Raw genomic sequence first — 19,429 nt, forward strand, 5'->3', positions numbered from 1 at the left:
TGGCTCGGATTTGAGGCCATACCAGTTCCTTTCCCAGAACTATGCTGTTGATGGCTGGAGGGGTTGTTGCCTGTTATCTGTGCCACCAGCAGTGTCTGGGTACTGCCAGGCTGTGGTACTCGGGGCATGGAAGCTGCGTTTCCTCCTGTGCTGCCCTTGGGATGCCCCAACCTGTGAGTAGTGAGGAGGGCTGCGTGCTTGTCCCCCTTGCTCCCACCTGAGGACAACTAGCATGGGGTGGAAGTGCATCCTAGCTCGTACAGCGTGGAGGAGGAGGCATGGCTGAGATCTGAGAGAAGCTGTCTTGAGGCAGAATGTCTCCTCAGCTCACCCTGGCGAGCTACAGGTCCTTACCCTGCCTCGGGCTGTACCGTTATGAGTCCTTAGTGACAGAGATTCCTCATTCCTTTGCTATTTTGTAGCGTAAAGATTTTGCAGCTTCTCCTGTGAAGGGAAAGCCAAAGATGTCTTGTTCCCTTCTCCTGGATAGGGTACCTGTAGCTGAATTGAGTGATTCTTTTTTTTTTTTCCCTTTTAAATAATGTCTGTAAGAAGGAAATCAACATAATTTGAGCAATTTCAGTGATGAAAGATCACCATCGAAAGAAAAGAAAAAGAAAATCAGAGTTGCCTATGCCAGGTCAAGAAGTTCTAATTTTAAAATTGCCCATGCAGCCTTAATTTTGTCTTGAGACTACTGTTTACTTTAAGAAACAGTAAATGAATTTACAATTAAAGATTTTCTAAGAATATTGCGTTATACCTTTTCCCCTGTGGATGTAGAACCTGTAAGCACTGTGTCCTATCTTGTGTATGATAAATCTGATCCGTGACAGTTGCATATGGAAGGCTTGATTCAGCAAACACTTATGCAAAGTTAAGCAGATAGATCCCGATTGCCATTTACTGTAGATGTATTTATATTGCTCTATGAAGTATTTAGCTATAATTTACTCCCATTTTAAGGTAAGAGGCCCATTATGGTGCTGAAATGAAACTCTGAAATGGGATGGCAGGCTTACCTGCTTGCATAGTTGATCTAAACTGCCTTGATAGGCCTGTGTTATGAGATACTTAACCATCATGAATGTGAACTTGTTCCAGCTATAGCCCCGATGAAATTAATTAGACTGTCTACAGACTACTGCTTGAGGAAACTAAAGATAGCAAAATCTTTTTCCATGGTTTTGTTTAACCAGGAACACGTATGCTGAAAGTTGGAGAGCAGTTAGGTAACGCTACAGAATTTACACTGCTGATGGATGATTTGTACCATGCCGTTCCTGTGCTTCCTCTTACTGCTTTGTGGTGCATTCCATTTTATCTTGTTTTGGTTAGTTTCCTTGATACCAGTTTTGAATTTGTTTTCATGGTGACATCATATTAGATATAGCTCTCCTGGAATTTCACAGAACCTGGGTGGTGGAGGGCTGTCTAAAAAGATGAAAACTCTATATTAGCTCTATTACTGTCTTAAAAGCTTGTCTCTAAGGCAATGCATGCTGCTCCTTTTTTTTTTTTTCTCATTACCTTTAGTTACTAGTAATCACTGAACTGCCTCCAATCTGGTATTATTTGGAAGTCTGTTTTTAGAGGTCGACATTTCAGAAATGGTTGTGTCACTTGAGCACTTTAATCCTAGTGATTTTCTTTTTTTCTTTTTCAATTATTTTTTATTTTTCCTAACAGAACATAGACCTCTCTGGGGCCAGACTTTCAATGGTAATACAGTACCTAAAAATGCAGGCATCAACTGGGATTTTCCAGAGCTTGAATATAGCAAGGTATTTATCTCCTGCTAATTTTAGCAGATTGAAAATCCCAGAAGTTATCCCAGATAAATGCTGTCTGCTTCTCCAGGTTCCTAAATGCATTTGAAGTCAAATTCTGTTTTCAAAAGTGACTTAGGAATGAAGTTCCTATGTGGCATTTAATTTACCTTTCCTTAATTTTCCAGAAGTGTTATTTTAATATGTAGATGTGGCTCACTATTTGCTTGAACAAATGAACAAAGCCCATAACATAAACATGGCTGCTACCAGTGCAGCCTTAGCTGGAAGTGATCTGCAAAGGCCAAGATAATGCTTCTCTTGATCCCAGTGTAGCAGTGAACAGGATTTGTTACGATAAGAAACTAATGAGAAATTAACAAAAGAGGCTGTGCCTTGATTCATAATATCACTGCTCTGCATTATTCTAGGAATGTTCATCCCAGGCTTTAGATGTGATTTATAAACTTTAATTAAATAAGCTTCTCAGAACCTGTTGTTGGAAACCTAGGGTTTGTTCTAAAAACTTGAATTAACTGAGAAATAATTGAATAAAGGTTAATATGGGATAAGCTCTCCATTTTGCAGAAGAAGAAGATAGAGCTTTAAATGTTGCATTGGTTGTAGTTCGTATAGGAAACATGCGAAATAGCTCAAGGTCATTCAACAAGACCATGGAGGAGAACCATTGGGAGCTGACAGCGCACAACAACGTGTGCCCACGTTGGTTCTCACTCTGGTTTTTGTTGACTCACTTGAGAAAAGTTAACTGTAGAGTGTCTTTTCTTCAAGAAGGTCTTTGTCAATATTTGAGGGATGTATTTGTGTATGTGTATCCATTTTATATCTACCTATGTATAAGAAAAATCTGCTCTGAAATATTTGGGTTCTTTTTAAGTCATCAGTAGCAGTAATAGATTGTAATATTTGTTTAGGTCTTGGAGCATGAGCTTGTTCTTAAGCTGTCAGAAGAGGACGGGGCTGACGTTATATCCCTCCCCTTCCCACTGACACAGCTGTATGTGCTCTGTGTGTGTTACATGTCACATCTTCTAGTGGTTGAGGAGCAGTGGGGCATGCATGCTGTGGGTCAGGTACTGTCAGTGGTTAGGACTCTTCACCTGTCCAGGAGAGTGCCATGGGGTACTAACAACTACATTTCGAACTTCAATCCATTTCGTCTTTTAACTGGCCCTGGTTGGCTGGAACACTGCTGTGGGGTAGGGTGTTATAAACTGACTTCATCCTGCTTGGCATTGTGAAAAGGTGTAAAATAGAGGCAATGAAGTTACCGAAGTTGTGCCCTGGATTGTCGGTGTTGTAGCGCTGCATATTTCAGCATTTGTGTCTCTTTGGTCTAGATCTGAAGAAGACTCTTCATCCTTCAGAAGTAGCATGCTCACAGTCTTCCTGGCCAATGATTCTTCTACAGCAAGCAGGACTTCTTCCTCGTCCTGAGAAGCCTTCATCTCTTCCTATGTCAGTGGCTACAAGGCCAAGAGCCAGCTCACCACTGTCCCCACCAAAATCTCTCGGACTGGGGCCTTCCTTTCATCACACACAAGAAGAAGAGCTTGCAAAGGTGGTGGAGCAGGACCCTATGCTGGAAGAACTATGTAAGCCTCTGTGCTGTAAGCTTTGCAATGTCACTCTGAATTCAGCACAACAAGCCCAGGCTCATTACCAGGTAAGGAGAGCAGCAGGAGGCACGGCTTTCGGGGCTGCTGCGTCTGCAGCTTGTGTAGACATACCTGTGCCAGCGCGTGCACTGCCAGTGGCGTTGCTGGGGTAGCCCGGAGCTACGTGTGGGTAATGCACGAGGACTAACTGAGCTTCTCGAGGGGGGTGTTGAGTGCTTTGCTGAGGTGGCTGCACACCAGCAGCAGCGTTTGAGTTAGCTTGTCGGAAGCTACCTCTGCACCAGCTAATGGACTGGAAGCTGTGGCTAGAACTACTCTGTAGATGTGTCTTCACCCTGCTTGAACTTGCTGTTCGTCCAGATGTGCTGCAGTGCTTTCGTTTAAGATGTCATCCCCGGAGCATGTTGTGAAACTTTATCCGCAGGGACAGAGAAGTAGTACTGAGATGGCATGGGTGAAGAGGCAGATACTCGTAATTTTCTTTTGTTTTATACAGTCTATTTTCCACCTGTACACTCGTCCAAGAAAACAGAACTTCTGATTACACAGGCGTGATTTTGTAAGGCCTCTGTACTAAGGGCTGGACAGATGTTTTCTGCTGGATCCAGCAGTGCAGTTAGGAAAGGGAGTTGCTGCCATCACTGCCTCCTTCCTGAGGTTATGCACACAACTGACCTGCTGATGGGGCCACTTATGCAAAGTTGTATTTCTCTTATTTCTCATCTGCTTTGGACAGTGCTACCAAGCCAGCTCAAACCAAATTAATTTTGTTCAAGCTGGTCTGGGTGACTTGTCTGAAATAGGTTGAGGACTATTTTCATATGATTCTTTGCTGAGAGATCAAATATGTCATAGTCTGTTACCCCGTTTTACTAGTACACTCTCTTACTAGTGGTATATTTGTGTGAGATGGGGAGATAGTAACTTTTGCCACCAGCAGATCCAAAAGGGTGGTTGTTCATATCTTCAGGATACCAGACCCAGATCTCAGATTTGCTGTTGGCCCTGAAAAAGTGGTATCATGCCAGTGAAGGGGTGGGTTGAATTAGTGTTACACTTCAACGTGTGATTTCTGCAGTATTTCTGCCGTGAGGGGATGGCAGTACATTTATAGTACATAACTTGCATTTATGCGTATGCCTTAGTATATAACAACAAGGCATATATATACTCTCATGTAGCTCTATCAGGTTTTCAAAACACCAAAAAGAGTTATAGTATATGTTTTCCAAGAGAAAATAAAATATGAAGCAGGGTTTTTTAGATTCAATCTCATGTTTTAACTCATGAAGAGAAGTGTGTGTGTGTGTGTGTTCGTTCAGGGTTGTCACAAAGCAATGCAAAGCAGGTAACCTTTCATGTTTAAAATACAAAATGCTAGTTTTAAGTGAAATGGAAACAGATTGAGGATTTAATTGAAACTTACTCATTTGGGAAAATCAGCTGAAAATGAGGCCAAATCATGCTAGGTGATGAGCATTTTAGAGAAAGGGAGGGATGCCATCTCTCAAGTCCAGAACTTATTTTCTGAGTGACAGCTTCTTTACCTGAGGTGCCATCTTCATGGCCACTTTCTTATTTTGGTCTCTGGATCCTTTTACTTTCAGTGTAAGATACTCTTTTTAGGACAGTGATTAATTTGGGTTCTCTTTCCAGGGTAAAAACCACAGTAAGAAACTCCGAAATTACTATGCTGCCAATAGCTGCCCGGCACCTGCCAGAATGAGTAATTCGGTTGAGCCTGCCCCACCTCAGGTTGTCTCCCTTCCAGCTCAGGTAAGGCATGGGAAGGTGACTGAGATCATGCTGCTTACTTGTCACCTAACCCCCAATAAGGGTAACTAGATCTCATGCTTTGAGGATTACTGCAGGAGTTGGGAGAGAATTTTCCTTGTGATGGCACAGGATGGTGGAAATGACCTGTTGTGAGCTGTTTGCTTTCCTTTGAAGATGCAGATATTGATCTGCCCTTGCAGAGGAATATTGGACTTGAAATGTTCTATTTCTGCATAGCAAATACTTTGATTCCTAGGTAAGTCCGATCTGCTGCTGATTATGGCTGTTTGAGGGCAGGTATAAAATGAGCATTGCTGGAGCTGGATTTGGACAGAGAGTGTGGCATCTGCTCTGCACAGTCATCCCTCCATAGTGTGATGGAAGCCTGCCTGCAAAAAGTGCTTAGGTGCTCCTACACCCGTTGCCCAGGGCTGTTAGCTAATTCCTCTTTTGTTGCTCCTTTTGAAGTGCTCATTCCTGTGTGTAGGGTGAATGGATTGTTCCCTCAGTGATCCAGATTAATTCTGTGTTGGGCACATTAGAGGCAAAAGAGATGATTTTTGCTTTCTTCTAGAATTCATCGTTTCTGATTGTCGTGGGACTTAACAGCTAACCTGGCTCTTGCATGTGTCTGTGCAGGGAACCGCAGCTGGGCTGCAGGGATCGAAGCTGTGCCTGTCATTTCCCAAAGCATAAACCTCTGTTGTCTAGAAAAGCAAAAGCGTTTGCCATAAGTGGCAGGCTGTTCTATGCGCTGTCAGAGCTGCCAGAGGGAGACTCAGTCCCATGTAAAATAACTTTGCAGCTCATGACTGAGTTGAGAGGGCATGGAGTCCAGTCCTAGGTAGTGGGATGCGGGTCCCGCACCTGCTAGGGTATCTGATGCGTTTTTTTAACAGAGAAAATGATCCATGGCAATAAAAAGACCACTCTGTGTCCCTGTGAGGATTCATATTGTAATGTAAAAGTCAGAATTGTATGTGTCTATAAGCTTGAACAGTATCAAAGGAGATGTGAAAGAAACTCAACTTGGCAAGTGCCGCAGTGACACGGGTGTATGAATCACTGCTGCTGCACTGTTTACAAAGCACTTTTCTGTGGATGATACACACTGAGGAGATGTGGTTGCTGCCCTGATCAGTGTGTGGTCTGACTAGACAGGCTAGGTATCCTTCATACGGCAGGAGCTACTCATGTGAGGCTGGGTCCTTCCTTTGAACTCTTGATCCAAGTGTCTGAAGGGTAAGGATCAGAGGTTTGGCAGCTCTACTATTGTTTGGGTTTTTTTATCCCTTAGTGTGGTCAGGGTACTGTGGAGAGATTAAGTACGTTTGCTGTAAACAGGAGAGAGGAGAACCTTTACCGTTCCGTGGGTCTTCCTCAGTGTGGAAGTCACTGTTCATCAGCTCCCAGCAGTCAGGAATAGAGGAGTTAAATCACTGATGAGAAGTAAACAAGCCTTGCTATTGCAGAGGTACAGGGTGTTTGTTCAGATTGCCTTTTTTCTCCATCTGAGGCCAGGGATTTGTCTATATCTCAAGAAATTTGCAGATTCTCCTGGAGGCTGAGGCAGGGAAAATGAACTTCTTGTAAGAACAGTTTGTGGAGCACTTGAGAATGTCTTAATCCATATGCTCTAATTCCAGCTCTCTTGCTGCCTGATGAAGATGGTACTGGTCTCGGTCTCTGTGATTCAAATATTTCAACGATTTAACCTTCTTGTGTTTCACATGCTGTCTCTCCCTTTGCTGCTAGATGGGATCCAGTAAACCAGGTGGCCGAGTGATCTTGGCCACAGAGAATGATTACTGCAAGCTTTGTGATGCCTCATTTAGTTCTCCGGCTGTGGCACAGGCTCACTACCAAGGGAAAAATCATGCCAAACGGCTGCGTCTTGCAGAAGCACAGAATAACTCATTCTCGTAGGTATTGTTCAACTTCGCGCTCAGGCTGAAAGCATGTGGCAGTGTCTCTGGCAGTCTTTTTCTCAGAAAACTCTGAATTGCAGCTGTTCATATTTGTTTAATCTTCAGGGATGCATCAGAACTAGGCAAACGAAGGGCAAGAAAAGAAGGGAATGAATATAAGATGATGCAGAACAGAAGAAATATGTATACAGTTCAAAACAACACAGGTAACTGGGAGCTTGCATCTGTTCTATAGTTGGAATAATAATATGTAATAAACAGACTTGTTTTCCTTCTGTTTCTGAGGTCTGTTTTAGCAGAGACAGGTTGTGAAAGGAGCTGGTCCTAGCTCTGCTGATCCTTCGTGTCTACATGTTTTGCCAGCTGCTAAAGTTGCTTTGTTTTGTCAGCCTGCTTGTTAGTTCGGTTTCTCAGTTTGTAACTTAATTTACCATCTGCCTGTCTCTAAGGCTGCTCTAAGTGGTGACAGTGTTCCTGCTTTATTTTCTTGGCAAGTGGCCAGGTGCTTTGACTCCTACTGTAGCACATCAACCTGTACTTGCACTCGCATGACCAGAATGAGAGAGCATGTTAGCCTCCCTCTAAGACCATCTGTTCCTAGAGTAAAGTCCTTCCTCAGGTGTTAGATACTAACTTTGGCTCTTTACTATGATTTAAACTGTGTTTTATAGTGTCCAGCCCAGCATCTGTTTCTCTTTTTCATTTTAAGTTGTGCTATGAGCACGTATTAGCTGAAACCTTGATTCCTGGTGAAGCTTAGTTTAATCGTGTCCTTCTAACCACTGTCATGTGGAAAAGATAAATCTTTTAGAGTTCTATTAAATATAATTTTGTCATAAGTTTAAACTGAGGCAGCTTATTCTAACCAAAAGACTGTTCTAATTCTGGAATTGGAAGGTTAAAGAGAAAAAAAGATTAATTCATCGTTTAAATTATTAGACTCGTAATTTTCAAAGCCCGGTTGATTCTTATTAAGAACTGGGGCACTAAGCCGACTCTACTGCTTTAGAAAATACCAACAAGTACTGCTCCCCTGTGTGCTACACCCCTGTAAATCTGGATCTCAGCAGAGAAGTCATGTGGGAAAATAGGGTTCAGACTCTAATCAGTTAAAGAAGCTAATCTTTGGCTGCTTTTGAATCATTCGTTGGATTTAGAAGTTGTCACTGAGCTGCCTCAAGCTTTTCTTTCTTACAGATAAACCAGGCTTTTCTGTTGACTCCTCAGGTCCTTACTTCAATCCCCGCTCACGCCAGAGGATTCCTCGGGATCTGGCCATGTGCGTCACCCCCAGTGGCCAGTTCTACTGCTCCATGTGCAACGCCGGGGCCAGCGAGGAGATGGAGTTCAGGCAGCACTTAGAAAGCAAACAGCATAAAAGCAAGGTGTCGGAACAGCGGTATAGGAATGAGATGGAGAACCTAGGCTATGTACAATGACGCGCCACCCTTGGTAGTAGTTTGCAAATAGAGCAGCTTGTCTCTTGCCTGCTGTTTGCCACATGCCCTGCTTTGTGCTCCATTTGATAGGAGTATGCTCTCGAGCTATACATGTAACACCTGCAAACTTAATGGTATGGTTAGATTTTTTTTCTGTCATAGTTGGCAGGATGACGCTGTGCAGGACATGAAGTGTTTTTGATGTTTGTTTGCTAATTATCTAAGGCTCTTCATTGTGTTGAGTGGCGGGGAGGACTTTGTCTTCTCCCCAGCCTTCTGCATGAATATGCAAAGCCCAAGAAGTGCTGGGAACTTCTGTGGTTCTGCCACACAGGTGGACCATGTGCAAAGCACACTCCCCCTCTTTGCATACCACAGAGCAGTGCTCCAGAATGCCTCCCTACAGCAGACTGAATCTCTGGGCAGTTTGTAAAAGCGGGGCAGGAATCAGTTCTGTGAATGTGTCAATTAGGTGGTGTACTCGTCCACAAATTGCTGCTTGTGGCCCCCATTATAGCCAGAGTAGGTTCTTTCCACATCCTTGTAGAAAGGCTGTGCATACCTCTCCTCCTTAGAGGGTCTTGCCTCCTACTGCTTCCTCTGCGATGCAGATTTCATTCTGAGCATCTGACATTGGATATCAGCTGATTAGCCCCATTCAGAAATAGTCTCTTCTACCAGTTAACAATGAAGAAAGATTATCAGTGTTGTTGGCTGGGCACCTTAATGCACCATGGGTATAGCTCATCTCCCTGAAGAGTCTGTGGGGATCTCAGTCGCTCAGTGAAGTGAATTGGGAAGGAAACCTGCTCAGATGAGTTGTGCTCTGCTCTGATTCTGCCTTAGACTGGGTGGGGTTGAGAAGAGGTTGGAAAGAGCGATCAGCTATAATTCCTTCACCTAGTGATGTAGAAGACAGCAAGTGTTGACCTCTGACCTCTAGCTCTATTGCTCTGGGAGAGCAGGGCTACCTGGACCTTGGGAAGCAGATATCAGGATGTCCCACTTCCATGTCATTCCCTGGACAAAGCCCAATGGGTGTTATAGGGGAGAGCTGAAATGCTCCTTTGGACTAGAGCTACCGATCTTGGGTTAATTTTTTCCCGTCTTTCTTTTCCAATCTCAGGATGGGTTTTAATTCCATTCCTTGAAGTGAACTTCACCGTTTTAGGGACCATAAAGAATCCAACATTAGGTGGGATGTAAATGTCAGGGATGATGATTGTTTGAGTAACAGCTTTTTGGCCATGCAGAAGTATTCATGAAACTTGTTAAGCAACTTTGTAAGCATAGACAAACCCAAAGGGTGTGTGTCTGTTTTGATCTTCCTTAGCAAAAGTAGGAAAGGGATAAAGAGCAGAAGTAGGGCTGACATTTATTTTTCTGCTCATTCAGATAGATGTGAGGAGCTGTGATTGGAATCAAGTTCGGTGTTTCTAAAACATTGTCTCCAGTGGCAAGTACAGCATGTAGGTAACCTCCGTTGGACCTGACTCACCACTGTGCTGCTACAGCTGTACCCTGGTACAGCTTCATCGACTTCAGTGGCAGGTGCAGGGCGGGGTAAAGGAAGCACCATGGCTTGTCTCTCACTCCTGTTTAGGCAGTCTGTTGAATTAGATGCCGCTCCATTAGTTCCAGTAGCGTTTTAGCAGGGATCAATTGTACCTAGTGCGTAACGTTGAAGGTAGCTCCCCCACCCCCTTTTTTTTTTTTTGCCATTCTGATCCTGCCTCTTGCATTCTAGAAAGACTTTCTGCTTGCCTTGAAAAATGAGTAAACTAACAAAAAATCCAGATAGTTCTTATTCATCTTTCTAGCCCACCTCAAAAAGGTTTATTGCACTTTGCTGCTCCTCACAACTCGAGTATTATGGTCTTTAGCTACCTGAGCATCAGGTAGCCGTGCAACCTGAACGCAGCCTTCCTATGTCCAGGCAAGGTGTGCTCTTGCACGGCAGTTGAAAGCCCCCTGCGTCGTTCCATGCTGCTCATTACCCTGCAGATACAGGCAGAGCAATGGATGTCCTCTTGAATAGGATTCCCTCCCCTCCTTTGTGCAAAGCCCAGTTAAATAGGCTTTGTGCACTGGAGGGCATTGGAAGGTAGGGGGACAGGTGCCCAGGTGGCAAAGCACTAGCTGAGCAGTTTTGACAGCCTATATGTCTGTTTCTTCTGTGCTTTCCTGGCCCTGGCTACCGTCTGTGCAGCCTTGGAAGAACATTCCCCTTGCAAAAATCTCTCGTCAGCCTTTTCCCCTCAACTTTTGCAGTCAGAGAAGGGGCTCTGGTTTTCTCTTTGTGTTCTGTCTTTTGTTTTGCTAGTCTGACACCACTGTGCGGGGACAGAGGGAGTTGGATGAGCCTTACCATAATATGCTTCACCAGAGTGATCCCTGCATTGTGGTTAAACATCCCTCTTGCTGTAAATTAAAGCATGGCATTTCCCACAGGCTCCAATTAGCAGCAGAAGAACAATGCTTTGCGAAATAGGAGCTGGAGGAGCTGTGGGTACCAGTGTTGTCTAGCTTCTTGCTAGTGCCAAGAAGGCATTTTTGTCTGCTTTCATGTGTCCCAAAAATCAGCTGTTCACCACTTTGCTTTAGTTGCTGCTCCTGCTCCCAGCCCAGCGATCTGCTTGTCATCTGGTGTTCCCAGTGACCGCTGGAGGTGTCAGAACTGGGTTTGCTCCCTGTGCTGTTACCACCCGCTAACAGCTGGTGCCGCAGCACGCCCATGTGCGTTTGGGAGGGTGTGCGAGGGAGGTGCAGGGAGCTGTTCCTGCGGGCTGAGTCTGGTTTTGAGGAATGGCTTGAGTCTGCCCTGAACAGAAGGGCTTGTGTCTGCTTTGTTTCATTCAAGGGAGTAAAACAAGTTAATGTCATCATCCTGAGAATTTCAGAGTGGTGGGTTATATAGCAGGTATAAAGCAGACAGTGGGAGAAGAGTAGGACAGGTTTCCTAGATGAGAGGAAAGATACTTCTTGCTGGGAGAAGCAGCTGGGACTCGCTTTTTGCCCCAATGCTCTGTTGTGGCCCTTCTCTACAAGTCACCAAAGCTTTCCTCTCCCTCTTTGGCATTGCTTAACAGTTTGTGATCTTCCTGCTCTTCCTCCAGCATAGAAAATTGTTGACTGCAAAGAGAAAACACCCCACCTCACTAATTTATTAGGGTTCAGGCCGTTCTAAACTCATACTTGTCAGCATGAGAAACTGGGTGGATCCTGATTTTTTTAATTTTTTTTTTTGTGAAAGCTGTTCTCGAAATCAGTATTCAGAGCACGTGTTGAAAACATGTCCTGGCCAAACCCTATTTGACGTAGATGGGCTGGGGCGAATACTATACAGCTGTAATACCATTTTTCTAGACACAATGAATCTTTTTCTCATGTTAAACGAAGTACCAAACCCAAGAAACAGGACTTCTATGACGCTGTTACATTGGCCAGTAGGTTTATGACCTTTGCTGCTAGAAACAAAATATAAATCAATATGTTCATATTTATTTTACTGTGCTGACCACTAATTGATTTGTTAATATTTAAGGCATTATTCTGTAGCTTGTTTTTGTTTAAATAGAGAACTCTACATCGCACTTTGCTTTTGGATCAGAACAGGTATTTATTACATTTGTGAAAATGTTTTCCCTCCCACATATGCATTGTTTTCTTTCCCTTGATGCAAAAAAACCCCCAAAAACCAAAACGCAACCTCCCCAAAAAAACCCAACCAAAAACCACCCCAAATCCAAACAGTGGATCTTCTTTGTTTCTTTTCATGCCAAACAAAATGGGGATTTCCTTGCGACTTGCTCTTGAATGTTCATTTCTAATTTTTTTTTTTTTCTCAAGTGGTTCCTTTGGTAACTCGGGATGATTTTTTAGAAACACATGAAGTTCGTACTACACTTAAGCATTTCTTTTAAGGCAAGGAATTAAACTATGTGGAATCCATGTATTCGTGAGGAGAATGGAAGTGATACCATTTTGTTTGTATTACGCATTAGCTGTTACTTTGCTTTCTGCACTAATGAGTAAATGTGTTATAATCTTGCCTAACATTGGTCTATCTTTGACTACTTGCTCTCTTCATGTACATCAAAAGGAACCCTGAAAAATTCTGTGGAGTTGCTTAGAACGGTCATCAGCGTAACAAGATGCAGATTATTTAAAAAATTTTTTTTCTGTAAAGCTTATTGTCTTTTTTCCTTTTCTAGATGCCCATTATAGGGCATTAGAAGGGAAAGCTATTGCCATAAGCACGGTTTCATATTTTAGCTTACTAATGCATGATGTCCTTCTGCTGTGTTACTTAAGTAATCCTCTCACTGTAACCAATGGGAATCTTGGCCAAGTCAGGAGTAAATGAAATACAGTAGCTGAATATATTATGCTGGCTAGGGCCAGGCAAGGTACATTGCTAAAATGTGTCTTTTACTCCTATGTTTGGGTTACAAAACTCTTAAGGTTTTGCTTTTTGAGGAATGTTTATCTGGTTCTGTAAGGATTTGGTCCTGCTCCAGCTAAAATAGTTTGAAGTGCATTGACTTTAGTTGAGTAGGAGCAAGCCTTGAAACCCTTCAGGAATTTCATACTGCTGATGTTTTCTCATATGTGTGGTTTTTGTTTGGTGTTTTTTGTTGTTTTGTTTTAAAAAAAAAAAAGATTTTACAACCATGTATACAAGGATGCTCTGGATGAGATGGACATCTGTTACTGATTGTGGAAAAACAAATGCCATGGTTGCCAAAGGATTAACAGAAAATGGAAATGTATGGACCTGGTTTCTTTGAAGTTAGTGGCTAAGCTCCTGTTGTTTAGCTGGGCTGGCGTCTTTACCATCTGCGTAAAGTTGGAAGTGAAAAATAAAATCCACTTTCAACTAAACCCGGTCAAACAGTAGTTCTGGGAATCTCTCCTTTAAAAAATGTATCACAACTAAAACTGTTATCTTTTTATCTGAAGTTTCTGCAGTTAAAGGCAGGACTGTGGATTTTAAAAAATAAAATCAGTTTTTCAGTCTGTGTTTTGCAAGGGAAATATTACTTGATTTAATTTCCTTCTGCATCTGTCCAGCAACATCGTTTGCAAGTGCTTTGAACATGTTTCATCTAGAGCCTTCTTGTCAGGTTGGTTTTGTACATTTGTCCTTGTTTTCTTTATATTGTACTGACCCCTGTGAGGGAGTAGTTGATGAAAATGATTATTTTGTTTTTCTTTTTCTTTTTTTCTTCTTCAGTATATAATAAATCATCTTGCTCTTAACATTGTACAGCCTTAGTGTTTGGTGTTGCTACTGCTTGTGATGTGGCTGGACTATGCATGACTGAATTGATTTTAGCCTAGCATTGAGTGGCAACTACATGAGTAATATGTTTTAATACACTGATAAAGGAGCATAGTCCAGTGTAGAATTTGTTACTCTGAAGGGGGATCAGTGTACTTTCAACTATTACTGAAAGCCAGATGAGTTGTCGTGGCTTCAGGGAAGGTTGGGAGTGCTCAGCATCTGACAGGACGGGAACCAGAAGGTACGGGAAAGGCTCTGTTTCTGGCTCTGCTTTCCCCTCAAGTAGACATCACAGGCTCTGCAACAGCCCCAGGCTGAACCACGGACTGACTTTCAACTCAAACTGTTAAAAGGTAGGGACAAGCTGAGCCTGATACTTACATTTGCACGTTTTTTTTGCCAGTGTGCTGTTTCCCTCTTTCATTACTTGAGGGCTCCAGAGGAGCATATGCTTACGCAACGTAAATGACTTTCCAAACAGAAAGGACATTCTGAACTGGAGCCTTGAAGCAGAGAAAAATCTGTGGTTTGCCTGGTTCAACTCAGGTAAGAGAAAAATGTTGCCCTTCCTTGGTGCTGCAGCCATGCTGTTAGCGCCATGAGCTGTTGAACTCAAGGGCAGCGTCGTGGTGGCACACGTAAAACATTCAGGGTGTGTGACTGCTGCTGAGGCACAGCTCTAGTGTATAAGCAACTGCGAGCAGGGATGTGTCCCTGCATTCCCCTGTCCTCTGTTATTCAAGGCATCGGACCATTACGGAGAAGAGGGACGCTGTGGTGGCATTATCCTGATTTACCTCTTTGTTGGGCTGAGAGCTGCCTCAGTGCTTACAGTGAGATGCAGGAGGCTTTATGTGTTCTCATTATAGTAAATCGAGTCATAAAAACGTGTAAGTGCAGCTTAATGTTGAATCTCACCCCAGCCCTTCATTGTCTTATGCCCATGAAGACTGTGTTACTTTCAGTCATCCTAAGAACTAGAGAGGAGCAAACCTGTACAGAGCAGCGTGTCCCCATGATTGGATGTTGAAGCACTGCCTTTTTAATGCTTACATGTGGTAATTGTAGTCTACATTAATTCTATAGCAATTTGGTACAGCCAGACCACAGTGACACACATAGAACTATCTGGGCAACCTAACTCAGAGTCACAGGTCTTTGTTAAATTAGGCAGCAAATAAAATAGTATAAAAAATAGATGGACATCTAAGACTAATTGTATTATTTGAAAGCATAAATAGCCATCCTTCTGCTTCTCCAATTACCCTGGTGTCGAAGGATCTCACTTAATTGTCTTGCAACATTCTACAGCTGAGGAAGTAAAGTTTGTGAAAAAATAAGTGATTTGCCCAGAAAGTCTATGGCTGAAAAGGAAGATTGAACCCCAACGCCTTTAACTACCAGGCTGCTGACCCTGCCACATGTCCACTCAGCCTCCCTGTTCACGGGCTGACAAAAATGACTAGTTTTTAAAAACAATGTAATTAATAATTGTTGGATTTACATTGTTTATATAATGGCTTCACAATGCATTAGGAAATTGACTTTAGCACATGGTTTAAAAATAATTAAGCTTGGCAGAAAGATCTGTCATTGCTTCTGCCGTTAAATCTTACTGGAGAAGTGGAAAAAACAACAGCTTTTGTGAACATTGTAGAGGGTGTATGTTTGCAAAGTGCAGGTTCTGGAGGCTCTCCTGTATTCATTTATGTCTGCATAAATTCTCTTTATTCCTACTTCTAGTTCTCCTAAAGCATTTGGATTGAATGCTGCTTCTCTGTTTTGGAATAGTAATGAGCTGCTGTAACACATAATACATTGAATTCGTTGGCCTAATCCTTCAGTGAATGACACGCTTTCGATTGGCCTTACTCCACTGGGCTTGCTTCATCTCTCTACCTGCATGAAACGAGTAGATCTATTTAAAGTCAGTGGAATTACACAAGTGTAAAGAGAGATAGGAAGATTATCCACAGTGTATTATCTGAGACTAGAGAGTGTCTTTGGCAAGTGTTTGCTGTACATATAGAGGTGTTTTAAAAGTCTTAATCTAAGGCTTGTTTCTCAATATCAAGGTACAAGAGGTACTGTGAGTTAAAGAATAAGGTATAGGATTATAAGGAGAAATGAACTCAGTTGCATGATAAACTAAATATGCTGCATTTGTCTGTCTGTGGAATTTTATGCAGGAATGCAGTATTTACATGAAGAAGCCAGACTAAGTGCTTAACTAAATGTGATGAGACCAATTGTATGAAAAACACCACTACATGAGCCTCTGTGTTACCCTGGATTTTAAAAGATGAAACATAGGTATGAAAAAAACCTGTGAAAAGTCAAATGACGAAATCCCTATGCACCAGAAGAGATGATGACATATGGGTTAACACCTGATATTTTGGGAACTCTGGAAAGAATACTTCAGACTTAGGGAACTTGTGAAAAAACAACTGCATGATGCCAAAAAACTTGATTTCAGCTGACTAGAGAGTTTGGGAGCTAACTGAGATGCCATTTGTGACAATGGCTCATTTTTGCTCTGTGTGAACTTCTATAGGTGGGGATTGTTTCAGCAAAGAGTGGAAGCTCCTGTGCAAGGCCGGGCTGGCTTCAGTCTCAGTAGCCTTGAGGGATTCGTCCTCTGCTTTGACCTGCCGTGTATGTTTGTGCGTGCATGTGAACAAGCCCCTTTAAGGGCTCTTTATCCTTGGTATTATCCACTATTTATAAGAGATCATTTTCCAGTAGCTGCTTATTGCGGCTACCTCTAATGCTGTTTGCAGTATCTTGGCAGCAGCATGTTGGGTTTAATTAGGAAATGGCCAAACTATCGAATACTTGGGAGTCTTAGACAAGGAGCTCCTGTTTGTAAAAGCTGGTGAGCACCTGCTACTCATTCAACAGTGATACTCAGAGCATATTGGGATTATCAGGTCCAAATTCAGAGAGAGGAACAATGCAATTCATCTCCAGGATATTCAATTTATCTATGTCAGGTGGTTTTATGGACTGCTGTACATTCTGCTGGTCTGTCTGGTAGCTGGCACCAAGGTACCCAGGCACGAGAGCTGTATTCTCTTCATGTTTCCTGTAATGACTGGTCTCAGTCTTTGAGGGTCTTTTTTTGACTAGTCTTATCTTTGCTTTACCTTGTCACACAATCACAGAAATGTAATTAATAGGACAGCTTGTATAATGTTTCTGTAACAACTTTGATTTGAAGTTTGTTTACTTGTGTGAAGTATTTTTATTATGCAAAACCCAAGTAATTTCTAATGAATGTTATTGAAAAGTGCGAAGAAAAGCATTAACAGAAGAATACAAATAAAAATAACACAGATGTTTCAAGGTTGCGATGACCCCAGCCACACGAAACCGAGGAGGCAGAAGTGGGAAGCAGCAGCGGATACTACCGGTCTGTCTTTTGCCGATCCCACGGTCCCAAGACACATGCTGGATGTTCAGCTGCCGTATTTGCAATTATACCCCTGAAATAATGTCTGATAAAATCCAAGCTGTACTGCTGACCGTTTGTATTAGCCTTCCCTCAAGGCTGATTGACTGCAGTCCCGCACAACGGGCAGGATGCAGAAGCTCAGGGCTCGTTACACACGGCCGAACAGACTGCGCCTTCCCCTGTGCGCTCTTCCCACAAAGGCGAAATGCAGCAGGGCCGGGTTAAGCCCTTGTCCCTAGGGTGGGCTGCGTGTTAGCCTGATACCAGCACAGAAGACATGACAATTGTTAAAACATAAGCCACATACCTGGAGCTTTGACGGAAGCGTCGAAGGTTGCGGGTGAACAGAGCATGAAGAAAGGCACTAGAGGGTCAGGGTGGATGTGGACGGGTGGAGCGGTATCTCTCCTCTTAACGGGTTTCTCAGTAAAGAGACAGTTACATCAGCCCGGAGTTCTTTCGTGCATTGCCTAGCGTCTAATACGTGGGACAGATTTCCGAAGACACATTGTTAATCTAGATTAGCATTGATGTTCACACAGCTTCTCGCAGCTGCTAAGAAATGCAAGGATGGGTCAGACCACAGCTATATGTATATACGTGCTGGGTATATATATTAGGACATAATAAGCTTCCAAGGGAGTTCTTCTTAATTTGGATACAGACTATATATGCTAATTATGTGGCAACAGTCTTGACAATTAGCATGCATACTTCTAACTCGCGTTTCTGATTGCGGTGACAAAGCCAGTATTGCCTTCTCCTCTCAAAGGCATTCAAACTTAAAAGGCACTGTCTTGATTTAAGAAACGGTGTCCTAAAGCCGTTATGAGAAAGTGAAGCTGCCTTAATGCGACTGTCAGGCTGCCCACTTAACAAACTGCATGGTAAACGGATGAGCAGCCAAGCTCTCTGAAATGGTCCATGAGAGCTTTGAGGTTACAAAATACCAGCCAGCATTTCTTGTCATTGGCATACGACATAATATTCCCACTGTGAATACAGCACAGATCTTCCAATACAGAACATACTTCCCTAAAATATCAAGACCCAAAGATACACCTTGGGTCCAGATCGTAGGCTGTAATACTTAAAAGAGAATATAGTCTACACGTCCCAGAGGGGTAAGTAATAAGTGGTGGAAGAAATAAAAATAGAAACAGAGAGAGAAAATTTGAAGTTTCCTTGGGTGATCCTGCCAACCCTCAGACACGAGACTGCCATAGGTCATATGTAACATTTAACAACATTTGGCACCTTAATCTCCTTGGGTGTTTTCATAAATCTCAGCAGACATTTTAAATTGCTGTACCGTTTTTGCAAATCTGATTGCAAGTCGTCTTTGAAAACAAGGCTTAAAACCCCCAGTGAGTTAGTCTTTTACAAAATTTAACCCTACAAGGAGAGTAATATAGTTGTGCGACTGCAGTGGGTGCAGCTGTAGCCTTTGAGCCTAACTAAAGATATCCAGGACAATTCCCTGCACAGAGCTAGGGCTGCCTAAACTGCCTACATCAAAACTGAAGACTACAGTCCCCTGTCTCTGCTAGGGCGCAGCACTGGTTACCAGTCTCAAGCTATATGTTATATGCAGAAACCCATCATCTCCATGCTGCAGTGCCACAGTCAAATTATAATTGTTTGAATGTGTTCCTGGAGACTGGTTGAGGTCACCCTGTGCTCGGCAGGTGCTGCTGAAGGTGATCTAGATTTCCTCCAGAAGGAAATGAAGCTGTGTCACATCACACAGGAGCATCACTTACATTTGGCATTCAGGATAAAACTTAATGTTCTACAATTACAGTGTTGGGTGGCTGGCAGCAATTTTGCCAGACAAATACCACGTGTCTTTCCCCGAAGGATTCAATCTTTAATATTGTTTTGATGCTGGAGGCTTTTCCAATTTCTTTTTATTAGAAATGACTTATCTACTTTGGAAGTGCTGCCTTTAACCCAATACAGCAAGTGCCACCTATGGCACTGTGGAAAAATCATGGCTGCAGCATTTTGCTTCTGTGGAGTTGCTGTATGACTGAAGCAAACTGTCACCTTGCAGAAACAAAGCCTTTCAAGGGCTAAAGTGTGTTAGCTCTTCTTCCACTCTGTGTGCTTTGAGGCTGTTTCCAAGTAGTT

At 42.9% G+C, this 19,429-nt stretch overlaps 1 protein-coding gene across 2 annotated transcripts; it reads left to right on the top strand.

Moving 5' to 3' along the window:
* The first annotated feature begins 3,171 nt into the window (after nt 1-3,171).
* On the top strand, nt 3,172-8,569 carry ZMAT3 (zinc finger matrin-type 3). 2 transcript variants are annotated; one of them, XM_009954124.2, is made up of 5 exons: nt 3,172-3,456; nt 5,066-5,185; nt 6,941-7,107; nt 7,219-7,319; nt 8,341-8,569. In XM_009954124.2, the coding sequence occupies exons 1-5, from the start codon at nt 3,187-3,189 to the stop codon at nt 8,550-8,552; spliced, it is 870 nt and encodes a 289-aa protein (XP_009952426.1). In that variant the 5' UTR covers nt 3,172-3,186; the 3' UTR covers nt 8,553-8,569. The 2 variants fall into 2 exon arrangements, with proteins under 2 accessions (XP_009952426.1, XP_086324391.1); XM_086468265.1 differs by having other exon boundaries at nt 3,187-3,456; nt 8,311-8,569.
* The last annotated feature ends 10,860 nt before the right edge of the window (nt 8,570-19,429 follow it).

Source organism: Leptosomus discolor, chromosome 7 (assembly GCF_034619465.1).
Source record: "Leptosomus discolor isolate bLepDis1 chromosome 7, bLepDis1.hap2, whole genome shotgun sequence".
NCBI classification, from domain to species: Eukaryota; Metazoa; Chordata; class Aves; order Leptosomiformes; family Leptosomidae; genus Leptosomus; species Leptosomus discolor.

What these genes read in the sequence shown, in the direction of transcription:
- ZMAT3 (XM_086468265.1), top strand. Translation starts at nt 3,187, where the DNA reads ATGATTCTTCTACAGCAAGCAGGACTTCTTCCTCGTCCTGAGAAGCCT. An exon ending in AAGCCCAGGCTCATTACCAG is followed by an intron (nt 3,457 to 5,065) that starts GTAAGGAGAGCA and finishes TTCTCTTTCCAG; the next exon opens with GGTAAAAACCACAGTAAGAA. An exon ending in GCACAGAATAACTCATTCTC is followed by an intron (nt 7,108 to 7,218) that starts GTAGGTATTGTT and finishes TTTAATCTTCAG; the next exon opens with GGATGCATCAGAACTAGGCA.